General features: G+C 41.5%; 1 protein-coding gene across 1 annotated transcript in view; it reads right to left on the reverse strand.

Moving 5' to 3' along the window:
- Positions 1 to 14535, reverse strand: part of RFX8 (RFX family member 8, lacking RFX DNA binding domain) — a 62568-nt gene that overhangs the window by 21438 nt on the left and 26595 nt on the right. Inside the window, exons 5-7 of the mRNA XM_032420101.1 lie at positions 3591 to 3654; positions 1418 to 1528; positions 752 to 829 (exon numbers count right to left, since the gene is read on the reverse strand). Coding sequence (XP_032275992.1) covers positions 752 to 829; positions 1418 to 1528; positions 3591 to 3654 — 253 coding nt within the window. The remainder of the gene's footprint in view (positions 1 to 751; positions 830 to 1417; positions 1529 to 3590; positions 3655 to 14535) is intronic.

The following is a 14535-nucleotide window of genomic DNA, read 5'->3' on the forward strand; positions in this document are numbered from 1 at the left end:
CCAGAAATGGTACTAGTCACAGGGTAAAAATTAAGTTAATGTTTGATGAGCAAACGAAGGAAAGGAGTGTATTAGATATTCAAGGTGGATGGATATTGAGAAAATTGCATCAGTAGGACAGGGGTCATCCTGAAGACATTTTGGTCTCTCCTTCACTATAATGCTTTACACTGAATAAGTACTAAATGAACTCATGCTAAATGAATATTATCACCCAAAGCTGAAGTACTTAGAACCCTAAGCATCAGAAAAGCTTTCATTTAAATGTGTGCTTGTTTCCCTGGATTTTCTACTGCAAAAGATAAAATTCAGAATGGTTAAAAGATGTGTTTGTGTTTTCCACAGCCAATTCTAGAATAAAACCCAATCATTACAACACAGATGACCCTGCTTCAAAGTCTTGCTTCTTTTTCAGTTAGCATTTATCAATAAAATGGCTCTTCAGCATGACTGAAAATTCTAAGGTGAATAATATTACCAATACTTTATTCAAAATCAGCATGAATTAGATCTTTAAGAAATAGCTGAATTATACTTAAAGCATAAGGTTATATTAGCACCTTGGAAAATTTCCAAATGATTAAACTGAATAAAAATATCACCTCAGATATCACCTCAATATCTATAAAAAGCTGACTTCTAAGCACTACAGTGCAATGAATTACCACTCGACATCCCTTGAGGGGGTCTTTTCAAGTAAAATGATTAATAGTGAGTCATAAATACTTGTATTTTATAGATAAAACCCTACCCTCTCAAGTTCTTGGTTCCTCACGTTTTGTAAAATATCTTGGCAATAGTTGTAGTATTCATCAGCAAGAAAGACCATCTAGGAAGGATATGGAAAATTATTTCAGTTTTAAAGTCACTTCAAGAATGAACTGATCCTCAAAGACCTCTCTAAGCCCTTAGAGGCTGCTGCTTATGTTGCAGTTCTGCTATGAGAGTAGCTGAGCTCTAACGGTGTTATTTATTTATGTGGAGCAATGGATACACATTATTGGCCTAACATGGACATAGCTTCAATTTTGAAGTCATAACTCCAGGGTCTGTACCACCCACTAAAGAGGCCACCAATCTCTGACATCTTTCTCCCTAAACCCCAATTTCCCCCTTCATATTCCCCCGTCCCAGTTTCTAGAAAATCTGCCTATCTGTTCTCTGCTCTGTCATAGGGAAGCCCTCATTCTAGATGACAAAGTGGTCCCAGGTAGAGCCTTTCTATAGGATGTGAGGGGAAGATCTGAATTTCCTGACTGCCACCAAGCCCAGGAGGGTATGTTGGTGCTCACAGGTCTGGGAGAAGGCAAATACTACTCCATTGGGTTCAAATGATCACAGGCAAACTAAGAAGACACTTACTCCTCTGGGCATCAAAGGCATGAAAAGTTAGTTTCTCCCATGCATGCAAGCCTACCATTTTGTAGGAATACTTCTTTGCCAGTTCTTGCTCCCAGAATGGACATCTCCTGAATTCAGACAAAGGGGATCCAACTGGATCTGTCCTTATCGCTGAATGATTTTCACACTAGAAACCATTTACACATGGATTATCTCTTGAAAATAAAATGCATTTTCTTGCATATAAACCATGTAATAATCACATTGCTACTACAGGTTAATGTTCTATGTAACCTTTTATCCACACCTCTGGACATATTGATCCTAGTAACTTTTCCCCCTTATTTCATTCCAAATGATATTAACCTTCCCTTATATTCTATAAACTCTGGTCATCAGGAAGCAGTTAGGACTGAATATATTACTCAAATGTGTCACTCTTGTGGTCGTGTATTACAAGTGCTGTATAGTAACGTGATAAAAATATTATCTATGAATAATTTAATACCACAAATATATTTATACAATCCTTGTCTACATAACTGTCTCTCCGAAATAAAACCATATCCTGTCTAGGTCATGATGCCTGTATTATAAAAATGGTTAGTTATATCAGAAGTCTCAGGGCCTAACTACCAAGGAAAATGAAGAGCACAGACTTCAGAAGGACACATTACAGAATGGTAAAACTTTTCCATCAAGGAGGAAAGAGGTAACATGGCAGAAAGTGAATTCAACATTCCTTCCTGCTGTCCCTTTTGAACAAGGGAAGGCAGGATCACTCCTGATTGATTGCAGGACCTTGATTTTATTTTAAATGATTTCTTCAAGATTTTCCAGAACGACTTTTGAATAATTTCCATTTCAATGGAGTAGGTTGAAATCATTCCTAGGAGTTGGAAATTGAACTTGTGAAGCCTGCCACATTGGATTGCAACACACATGAGGGTTTTCCTCTTCATTCTCTCTCCACCCCAATGGTTTGCTGTGTGACAGTACAGTTCCAAGATTAGTATTTCATCCTTAGATCTTAACAGTAGGGAGCCCTTCCCTGCTGCAAAGAACCAGAGGGATGGCAGTGTGAGAAAGACTCAGCCTGTCTTTGCTGGCTTTGAAGACTGAGGAAGGGGCCATGAGCCAAGGAACATGGGCAGCCTCAAAAGCTGGAAAAGACAAGAAATGGATTCTCCCCTATATCCCCCAGAAAGACTGTAGCCAGCACTTTGATCTTTGCCTGGTGAGAACCATGTCAGAATGACTTCCAGAACTGTAAGAAAATAAGTTTGTGTTTTAAGCCACTAAATTTGTGCTAATTCATTATAGTAGCAATAGGAAATGAACACAGGCCACCTCTTCCATGAAGCCTTCCCTAATCACTCTGGCCCACTACAATTTTTCTCCTCCAATCCCACTTTGGACTTCTCAATCCACCTACAGCCTACACAGCCCATTCCACAGCACACCAGTTATTTCATGTCTATCTTAGATTCCCAACCCTGAAACTGTATTCTATTCAAGTACAGAGAGTATGTTTTTGTTTGTTTTTACTTTTCTTTCACACCTCATTCAGTCCCCAAGAGTGCTGGTCACAAAAAAAGGTTTTCAAAAAGTTGTTCATTCAATGACACCATGTACTACCATGTCATCTTGGCCAACTTAAGTAAAATTCAATGCGTGATGTCATAGATAAGCTATTAATAGTTCTGGTGTCCTAATTCAAAGAACTATAACTGTAACATGGAGACACTTTCACACAAATTTATTGCTAACAACCTATGTCCTTCTTAATTATAGCAAAAGAAACACAAACAGCTGATGTACAGCAAACAGTATGCTCCTTGAGGACATCTGTCCCAGTGTGGCACACTGTGGATAATCAACAACCTTGGTCAAATGGGTGAGTGGTTAAGGACCACACATAATAAGAACATTAAACACAGGAAAACAGTTGCATCTGATCAAGCAATTACTGAATATTGCAGGGTCTATTTTTTTTTTTATTTTTTTTTATTTTTTTTTAAAGATTTTATTTATTTATTTGAGAGAGAGAATGAGAGACAGAGAGCATGAGAGGGAAGAGGGCACAGGGAGAAGCAGACCCCCTGCTGAGCAGGGAGCCCGATGTGGGACTCGATCCCGGGACTCCAGGATCATGACCTGAGCCGAAGGCAGTTGCTTAACCAACTGAGCCACCCAGGCGCCCATATTGCAGGGTCTATTATAGTAAATCTATTATATTCCATACTCACTGTTCCTTCTTGTTGGATAATGCTGTTATAATTAGTAGATTTTTCAAAGCCAATGATGTCTCCACTGTGATAGAACAGATAACAGAGAAATAATTTTAGTAAGCCAGCTGTTTCTGAGCACAAGTATGAAGTGGTGTTCTTCTTCCTCTTCTTTTTTTTTGCAGCAAGTTTACTTATATGGGGTATAACTTTTTTTTCAAAACTCTCCTCCAAGTTCTTATACATGACAGGTGATTAGAACCTGCTTGGAGTTAAAAAAATTGATTTCTGTAACTGGGACAACCATGTATTTCTTTTGAAGGGTTTATTCCCCTTAGAAGTAAGGTTATGATGTTATCATGGGTAGAACTTGCTCCTGAGAGAAAAGAAAAATCTTCATGGAAATGAGGTCTTATACTTTCTGATTTGGGGCTTTTAAAATGATGAATTCAGAAATGATAATATCCTCTGATGTATGTAAATGTAACAGAGCACCTTCACGGAACAAGGAAATGGAGAATAATGAGATGTACATTGCATTTCACCATGCCTCGGATTCATACCTTATAATGAAGATATTTGTACATCATGGAGAACAGATTCAGTCCTCCCCATGTGGTGTGGGACATTTTCCCTTTAATTCTGGGTATTTGAGAAACTGGGAGCCCAGAGACGACCCCCTTTGCACAGGAAATGTTTATTCTCTGGATGCCAGAGGAGGAGGCATCTCCTTCCCAGTTCCCCCACCATCCTCAGAGCTGTAGCTGCTCTGTCCACTCCAAGTCAATACATATCCTTACACCTGATTGTTTCAACTTTACGTAAACATACAAAGAGAAGAGGAAAGCAGTAGACCAGTGCTCTGCTTCTGGAAACAAGGCAATGTTCTTCAAGGTAGGATGGCCTGGGAGGAGGTCAGAGTCCAGGGGCTCAGGGGAGATGGAGATCAATGGCTTTCATCTCACACAGGGAGAGACTACAGCCCCTCCCATTCTCTCCAAATCCCCAGAAGCTCTCTGCTAAAGGTTTGTGTCTGTCCAGTTTCCAATCCAAGTTGTGGGAAACTGGGCAGAATACTTGATACCCATCTGATCAATATTTCCACATAATATTCTACTTCAAAACAGGGCAAATAGATTCAGGGTCTGAAACAAAACCACTAGAAAACCACCCTCTTCATCTTCCATTAAGAGTTGTTATCACAATGGGAATTGTACTTTGGAGTGTTCAATCGCAAGAGGGTTTCAGAATGTGGGATCTGTTCAACCTGGAGGGGAGATAACCCTCCACATAGCATGATGGATTGATGCATGATGCAAAGAGAGCCACAGGTGAAGAATTTGAGATGTCTTGGAATTCCACTTGTCGTATCTCAATGATCTCTTGGGTAGGTATGGACAAAGATGGAGTTTCTCCAGGTAAAATCTGTAAGCAGCCCATTGCCACACAGGTTCTGGGACATTACCTCAAGACCAACAAACAATAAATAAAACACTGGATAAAACCTAGAATGAAAGAAGACAGAAGAGGGGTGCCTGGGTGGCTCAGTTAAGCATCTGCCTTCAGCTCAGGTCATGATCCCAGGGTCCTGGGATTGAACCCTGCATCAGGCTCCCTGCTCAGTGGGGAGTCTGCTTCTCCCTCTCCTTCTGCCCCTTCCCCCTGCTTGTGCTCTCTGTCTCGCTCTCTCAAATAAAAAAAGAAAATCTTAAAAAAAAGAAAAAAGACAGAAGAAAATGTCAGAAATGAAAGTTCACTGAGTAAAGGGCTAATAGAAGAGGAATTTAAATAAAAATATATAGTCATCAGCTTTTAAGAGATGTCCTAAAAATCACTTGTGAGGCCTTTCCTCAACTAAATTGGAGGGAGAGCAATTTCTCTACAATTCCATATTGGGTTAATATGCTACCCTAATATATTTTCTTCGGAAAATGAATCCAAGACCATGGTATGAATATATTTGGCCCCATCCATCCATCCATCCCCCATTGCCTCATGAAATATTTACTGCATGCCTACTATGTCAGGCATTGCACTAGGCCTTGGGGGATATAACTGCGATTGTGGTGGACAGTCTGTTCTCATAGAGGTGACAGCCTATAGAGGAAAAAAGATGTTACATAAATAACTGCAAAGACATGGCATGGGAGTTAAGACAGTTGAAGTATAGGGTGTTAGGGGAATATATGTTGGGGGGCATGCTATTTCCTTGTTAGTTTGACAGTTTACATGCAGCTTAATAAACTCAGGAGGGTGTCACTTGTGATTAGCTAGTCCCTTTGGTTAGTACATATCACAACACTGTACTTGGACAGCACTTACTAAACTCTTTTGACGATGACAGCAATCTTCATGGGACACTCCTTTGGCTACTTAGAAACAGGAGTCTGGAAGCTAGAAGGTTTGGTTTCTGACTTAAAGGAACGACAAGGGAAACCCTCCGCCTTATTGCTCAGTCCCTCTGCTCCAACCCTGATTCCAGTAGCTTTGGAAGCCAATCAGTTGAGAGTGATACTCTCAATTATTTAGGATTTATAAATGCAACTCCCAAGTTCCTGCCATGTGTTCAATGTGTACTATATGAGTTTAATTCAACAGCCATTGAAAGGAGGGTGGTGTTACCCTCCTCACTGTTAAAAGGAGGCTGAAAGCGAACTCCCTGCCACATAGAGGCCTTTGTGTGTCAGACTAGGGGACACAATCCCACTATTCTCACTGGGGCATTATTTTATTTTTATAGCATTTAAATTGGGGGATTTTGTTCTTTGAAACAACAGTGACAGGAAACATAAAATCTCCTCTTCAAAGAGAGATGTTAAAAAAAGTGTCCATCTCCTGCTGGCCAGACGGTGACAGCTCGCTTGTTCAAAAGAATTGCAAGGCTGCCTCTTCTAACCTTTGGGATCCCTTAATACAGGTCAATGGCTCATAACATGGGTCTGGGCTTAGTGCAATCCTATCCATTTATTTAAAAAATTACCTAGTCCCCAAGGCCCCCTTCAAGCAAAGATGTATGAAAGTATGCACCGGTTGGTGAGAGAGAAGGAGGCAGTATCAGAGCCAGGCTACAAAGGAGGTGAGCAGAGGATCACTGTTGGAGACCAGCCTGGTGGCAAAGCGGGGGATCTGTGGGGGGCCAGGTCAAGGACTTTGGCACCCAGAGGATCTGGCCAACTAGGCCAAATGGACACAGCAGGCATTGGCCCCATGCTTTAATCTTAAGACAAGGCTGGGCTGAGTTAGAAAGGGAGACTGTGGTAGACCACTGAGGTCTATCACTCAAGAGGAGGGGCAATGAGGGTAGGGAGGCCAAAGCAGCATGAGAGGTGACAGTTTCAGCTCTTGGGGTGCCAGTCAGGATGGCCTCATGTTCTAGGGGTCACTGCCACTGCATCACTTCCCGTGAGCGGTTCTGACTCAGTCCTTTGGGACATTTATTAGGTTGTGGTCAAATGCATAGTCATTGCTGAAATATGGCTCTAATAAAACCACATTAACATCCAGAGCCAGCCTTGCCATGAATGAAGGGCTTCCAGTCCAAGAGGTCTTCTTCCACCATTTCCTGAGGCCTCAGATGCTTTAATGGTACCAAATCATGGTGAAGCCCATGGTTCAGGAAGGACCCCGAGTCACGTCTGCCCAGTAAAGTCACTTGTGTTCCTGGTGAACTGTCTCCTCAGCTCCTGCTCCACTGGGTAAAAGCCAGCCCAGGCCCAGGATGTCAGGATTTAACCACTAGGGATAGGGAGAGGTCAGGAGGTGCTGCAAAGAGTCCCCTGGAAATGGAGGGAGAGAGACCTGGGAAGAAGGAAGGCTCAGAATTCACACAGTACAATAGAGAATCTCGAGCAGACTCCCTGTTGAGCCTGGAGCTCAATGTGGGGCTTGATCTCACAACCCTGAGATCATGACCTGAGCCAAAATCAAGAGTCAGGTGCTTAACTGACTGAGCCACCAAGGCATCCCATTACTTTAGTTAGATTTTATGATCAATTTGGCTAAAGAAGGATCCAGCGTGAAGAGGACTGCGATACGATTATATGGCACACAACTCATCTTTTTTTTTTCTTCCATAAAATCTTTCAAATGCAGTGTTAGCTTAATATGCTTTTTGGCATTTGACTTTCTTTTAGTCTAACTACAATTTGCATTCACATTCTCAGGTTTTGACATCATTTGTCATTAATCCAGACTTTCATTTACATCATTTTGGCCTCGTAATTTGTCCTCTCAAATCACTCCAACAGCAGTGAAACAACTTGAAGCAATTACAAAGGTAAGAGGATAAAAATGTAATAAAACCTAATTCGTGGACCATACTTGTTTAGTGTCAGATTGCAGAGCAAAGGTGCTTCATCTTCCAATCATTAAAGGATCTAATTTCAATTTTTACTCAAAGCACATGAATAATTATATTTCAGTTTGATTAGGAGAAGATGAACTTGATGAATATTTGTATAGCTGAAATTAAAATAGTAAATATATGTAGTCATAGAAGGACGTGTATCATTAGGATTGCAATATAAGCTTTCTTTGATATAATTTTGCTTCTACTAATGATACTAATCACTACAATCCACTGAGTATTTATTTATTGCTGAGTGCTTTACTTTGTACTACCTAAATTCTTCCAACAATCCACGAGGTAGATAGATAATAATTCATTATTATCCCCATCTTATATATTGGAAAAGAGAAACAATTCAAAGAGCTAGAGACCCAGCTCTGACTCAGAGCCTCATCTCTATTGCCCATTCTACTATTCTGTGTTGTGAGATGTATATGTAGGATAAAAAATAACATACATGAGCAGGACAAAGTAAGACATCAGGTATTTGAAACTTAAAGTAGAAAAGAACTACCTTATTTTTAAAACTGGTTTGCTGAGTGTTGTTTGTGGATTAGTCATATTCTGCACTGGGGGCTGCTGCTTTTTATACTGCTTAACTGTACCCTGACCCATTAGATTTTATGAACAACTTAATTGCAAAATGATGACCGCAGGGAACACCCTGGGAAATGTTGAAAGTCTAATTCATTCACGTTCACCCTCCTGAAGTAAAACTCAGCAACCAGAAGTTAAGCTTCACCGGCAGACAGCAAATAGCACGTTGCATTGTAGGAGCCGGCTCTGGCTGGAGCTGGGTGAGTGAGGGAGGCTCTGAGCAAATTGGATGGTCCAGTGTTCGCGAGCTTGGGAGTTTTACCTGCTTTTAAAATCTTTTCCAAGCAAGGGTGCAGTCTAGGGTATAATTCTCCACACGTATGTTTCTTGAGCTGCTAGACAGCAACCAGGTAATGCATATTTTTTTTAACCTTAACGAGTTCTAACCAGCCTTGAAAACCATAGGGTGGACAGGGCCAAAAAGCGGGTTGCGACTTGGACACCTTATTAGTGCCTGAGAGTTAGGCCCTCTGGGGCTCCTCAGAGCCAGGTGGGCTCACACCCCGCCAGGTGCCATGGCTGCACAAACAGAAGGAAACGGCGCCTTTCCTGGGTCTGGAGAAAGACTCTGAAGGAACTGCTGGTGTTCTCTCTGACATCATTAGGTCTGTGGTGCCCACAGTTGCCAGGCTGACAGCTCCCTGTGAACTCACTCTCCTCAAGGGGGGTGTGGTCTGAAAGATGAGTCCTTTGCCTTTCTGCTTTGTCGGCACAACTAGCCAGCTTTGGGCCCACAGCCCCGGAATCCGCAGGCTCAGGCCCCACCGAGGCAGCCCCCTGAGCTCATGAGCTGGCAGAAGAACAAAGGACCGAAGAACAAAGGCATGGAATGTTGAAGGCATGATTTTAGAAGCTTTTTAAAGGCTTTTAATATCCTAAGTTGGAAAAGCTGGGAGGGAGGGAGAGAGAAAGAGAGAGGGAGGGAGGGAGGGCGAAGGAGAGGTGGCGAGAAGGAGATTGTTGTTGGGGGAGGAATGAGGGCAAGGGTTAGTTTCCATATTTCCTGAGAGAAACATGAGACTGTACAATTGATTTCAGAATTTACATTAGGTAGAATGGGGATTCATCTATTTGCAAAATGACAAAAAGGTTTTCCTTGGAACATACTAATGGGGATTTTTGCCTCAGAGGTAGAGCATAACAGTGAATTAGGCAGGGTTGTTTCTCTAGATGTGACAATAATACACACATACTCCCTCCATTCCCCCCTTCTCCCCAGACAATAATAAAGCATTTTATACTCTGGCCTCAATTCTTCAGTGAGTTTCTAGGTCAGCAATTATACCCAGGTCCAAGTCTCAATCTGGTTGCCAGCTAAACAGGATTGGAATCTGGGGAGGCCTATTCCCTGTAAAATTATGTTACCCCGGAGAGGGGAGCAGGAGGGAAAACGTTCTGGATTTTGTGAAGGGGTCCTTTTCATATGGTGCACACTGCATATTTATAGTTATTTTTCTTTTTCCGGAAAAAAAAAAAAAAAAGAAAAGAAAAGCCTCAAACTTTTCATTTGCTTTGAAAATCAAACCTCGGTCTCTCCTTGGTTCAGGGCAGATGCTGCCTCAGCAGTTTTGAGTGAAATTCAGCACCAGCCCCGCTCTACCCCAGTGCAAGCGAATGCTGTTGACACACTGGACTCCCCATCCGCTCCCATTCAGGTGTCCAGTGAAGGGGATCATCAGTGACGTCGTCCCTGACTCTGGATCATGCCCTTCTGCTGCTTCTGCTTGAGTGGAGGGAGGGGTGGGATGGATGGTGTCAGAGACCTGGGCATCAGAAATTCTATACTGATGAGCCTAATTGGAGCCATATTGGAGGAACAATATGGAGGAAAGAGGGAGGAGACAGAGGCTTATTTTGAGACTAAATTTATTTTAATTAGATATATGCTTCTTTGCAGTGCTTGGCAGTGGTGGTGAAGAGGAAGCAAAGTTCCCCAAAGCCACCCCTTTGCTACCAACCCTAGTTCCTTGCCAAATCTCTCTTATGCTGATGCTCTTATTGGTGTTTCCATTTCTTTCCTTAACATAAGGTCAAGGGGGACAAAAGACAAATAGAATGCCCTTGAACAGCACCACTTAATAACTCAGAGTGTTGTTGCTGGGAATGGAATATATTCCACTCTAAGACACGCCTAACAAGACATGCTCTTAAAAAACAAAACAAAACGAAACAACCCAACAACAACAACAAAACCTAAAAATTCAGATTCCTATTCTCTTAAGAAAGTTTTTGTAAATTAGGCCTCACATAGAGAAGTGCCTGTTTCACCAGGGCATTCAACTTTTAGGAACTACAAATATACTCATCTGTGGTTTGCTGGGGGTTCCCCTCTGTGTTTTAAACACTAGAGAGATCATGCTCTTTAAGGTGAATGTAAGAACATGCTTGAGCCGATGTAGATGCTCACTGGGGTTGAAGACTTCCAAGCGTGCAGGGCCCGGGGGTCCCTCTCATTGTGCGCCTCTTGACTCTAAGGAGTCCTGCCTGTTTAGGTAATGAGACCGCTTAAGGTCTCCAGAGGAAGAACAACTGGGCTGCCATTGCAACTTGCACACAGAGGAATGTGCAGGAGAGTGTTCTGAAATAAAGGAAAGACCTGAACTCTGTGAGAAGAGAGAATGGGTGTGAGCAGAAGAAACAATAAGACCTCTGCAGATATGGCATTGAGAAATGGGCAGGGGAACACTGTGGGATACTTCATGGGACCTGTCCTCATGTAGGATTAGGCCTCATTTATTATTTGAAATTGAATTTTTTAATTGAGGTAACTGTAGATTGACATATAGTAAGAGATGATTTGAAGAGCTTCCTTTTACACTCTGCCCAATTTCCCCCAATGGTAACACTTTGCAAAACTATAGTACAATATCACAACCTGGATATTGACATTGATACAATTCACTGATCTTACTCGAATTTCCCAAGTTTTACTTAAACTCACTTTTGTGTGTATTTAATGCTATACAATTTTATCACCTGTGGAGATTTGTGTACCCATCCCACCACAGACAACATAGAGAACACTCTCATGATCACAAGGATCCTTGTGTTGCCCCTCCATAACCATACCCATCTCTTGCTTCTCCACCCCCAGGTCCCTGGCAACCACTAATTTGTCCTCTATTTAAAAAATTGTGTCATTTCAAAATGTTTTATAAATGGAATCAAAAGATATGGAACCTTTTGAGAAAGGAGTTTTTTCACTCAGCATTTAGAGATTTATCCAAGCTGTTATATCAATAGTTTATTCCTCTTTGTTGCTGAGTAATATTCCATGGTATGGATGTACCAGAGTTTGTTCAACCATTCAGCCAATGAAGGAAATCAGGGCTGGTTCTAATTTTTGGCTGTTGTAAAGAAAGCTGTTATGAACATCTACGTATGGGTTTTAATTTTTTTTATTATTTTTTTAAAGATTTATTTATTTATTTTAGAGAGAGAGAGAGAGAGCACAAGCAGGAGGAGCAGGGAGAAGGAGAGAGAATCTCAAGCAGACTCTGCCCTGAGCGTGGAGTCTGACGAGGGGCTCTATCTCACAACTGTGAGATCACGACCTGAGCCGAAACCTACTGTGCCACGTAGGCACCCCTGTACGGGTTTTTATGTGGACATAATTTTTCATTTGTGTGGGATAAATGTCCAAGAGTACAATTGATGGTTTGGATGTTAATTGTATGTTTAATTTTATCAAAAGTGCCAAACTGGGGTGCCCGGGTGGCTCAGTGGTTAAGCGTCTGCCTTCGGCTCAGGTCATGATCCCGGGGTCCTGGGATTGAGCCCTGTGTTGGGCTCACTGCTCAGTGGGGAGTCTGCTTCTCCCTCTCCCTCTACTGTTCCCCCTGCTTGTGCTTTCTCTCTGTTGAATAAATAAAATCTTAAAAAAAATAAAAAAATATGGTAAGCGCTGTGAATTGTGCAAGACTGTTGAATCTCAGATCTGTACCTCTGAAACAAATAATGCAATATATGTTAAGAAAGAAAAAAAGAAGAAGAAGAATGTAGCAGGAGGGGAAGAATGAAGGGGGGGAAATCGGAGGGGGAGAAGAACCATGAGAGACAATGGACTCTGAAAAACAAACTGAGGGTTCTAGAGGGGAGGGGGTTGGGAGGATGGGTTAGCCTGGTGATGGGTATTGAGGAGGGCACGTTCTGCATGGAGCACTGGGTGTTATGCACAAACAATGAATCATGGAACACTATATCTAAAACTAATGATGTAATGTATGGGGATTAACATAACAATAAAAAAATTAAAAAAAAATAAAAATAAATAAAAAAATAAAAAATAAAACCTGCCAAACTATTTTGCATTCCTACCATCAATGTATGAGTGATGCAGCTTCTCTAACTCCTCATCGGCATTTGGTGGTTGTTGCTGTTTTTTTTATTTTAGTCAGTCTGATAGGTGTGCAGTTATATTCCATTGTGGTGTTAATTTGCATTTCCATAATGATTAATGATGCTGATCATTTTTTCATGTGCTTATGTGCCACCTGTATATATCCTCTTCAGTGAGATGTATATTTGTGTCTTTTGCCCATTTTCTAACTGCATTATTTTTTTACTGTTGAGTTTTGAGAATTCTTTATATATACTAGGTACTAGTCCTTTGAAGGATATGTAGCTTCAAATACTTTCTCCTAATTTGTAGATTGTCTTTTCATCCCCTTCATAGTCTTTCACAGAACAAAATTTTTAATTTTGATAAGGTCCAACTTATTAGCTTTTCCTTTTATGGACTGTGGTTTTGGTGTCAAGTCTTAGAACTTCTTGCCTAACCCTAGGTCCCAAAGATTTTCTCCTATTTTTTTAAGTTTATTATTTTTATGGTTTAAAAGTAAGACTATGATCCATTTTGAGTTAATTTTTTTATAAGTTGTGAAGTTTAGTTGTGAGGGTCTCCCCCCCCCCCACACACATGTGGGTATCTAGTTGTCCCAGCACCATTTGTTGAAAATCTACTCTCCCTCCATTGAATTACTTTTGCATCTTTGTGAAAAGCCAGTTGAGCATATTTGAGTGTGTCTATTTCTGGCTTCTCTACTCTGTTCCATTGATCTGTGTGTGTGTCTCCACCAAAACCATGCTGCTGTCTTGATTACTGTAGCTACATTACAGTAGTGTTTCCTCCCACTTGATTCTTCTTTGTCAAGATTGTTTGAACTATTTTAGGGCCTTGCCTTTCCACATAACTTTTAGAACAAACTTGTCTATGTCTACAAAAAAACTTTGCTGGGATTTTTTTTTAAACAACTTCACTGAGAGATAATTCACATACCACACAATTCACCATTTAAAGAGTGCAATTCAATGTTTTCTTCACATATTCACAGGGTCATACAATTGCGCAGAAAAGAGATAACATAGTGGTATTGAGACTGTTCTCCTTAGAAAGGCCTGCTTGCAAGACTGGCCCTTGGCTGGAGTCTGGGAACTTGGTTCCCAGAGTGTTCCCAGTCAACAGTTAACTGATAAGAGTGGTTCCCTGTGCCTAGACTGTTTGTGCAAACAATATAGTTTATGTTGAATAACATACTTTCTTTTTGGGAATCTGTCATTTTGGCGCATGCTAGGAAGAATGTGCTTATGACCAGCCCCCACTAAAAACTTTGAGTGTGGAGTCTCCTAATGGGCCTACCTGAGCAGAACCATCACATATGTGTTGCTGTAATTTTGTTGCACAGAGAAGTGTGCTCTGTGTGACCCTTCATGGGAGAGCAAGAGCATATAGAGGCCTGCACATGGATTCCTTCAGAACTCTGCCTCTTTTCCCCTTATGCTCCAACTGTATATCCTTACTATGTCTCTGTAGTATATTTTAGCCATGGGTACGAATATATTATTTTGGTTTGCCTGGTTTACCTTGTGCCATTGGGGCTCCCTACTGGTGCAGCCTGAGGGAGCTGGAGGGCTTTTTCAAGACTGGGTGGGGGATTTCTCTCTGTGGGGTGGGGGTTCCCTCCATTGGTGCTCCCCAGCTGCCTCTGGGTGGAATGCGGACAGGGGCTTCCTGGACTAGGC

This window comes from Phoca vitulina, unplaced genomic scaffold, assembly GCF_004348235.1.
Source record: "Phoca vitulina isolate PV1807 unplaced genomic scaffold, GSC_HSeal_1.0 scaffold22, whole genome shotgun sequence".
Taxonomy (NCBI): domain Eukaryota; kingdom Metazoa; phylum Chordata; class Mammalia; order Carnivora; family Phocidae; genus Phoca; species Phoca vitulina.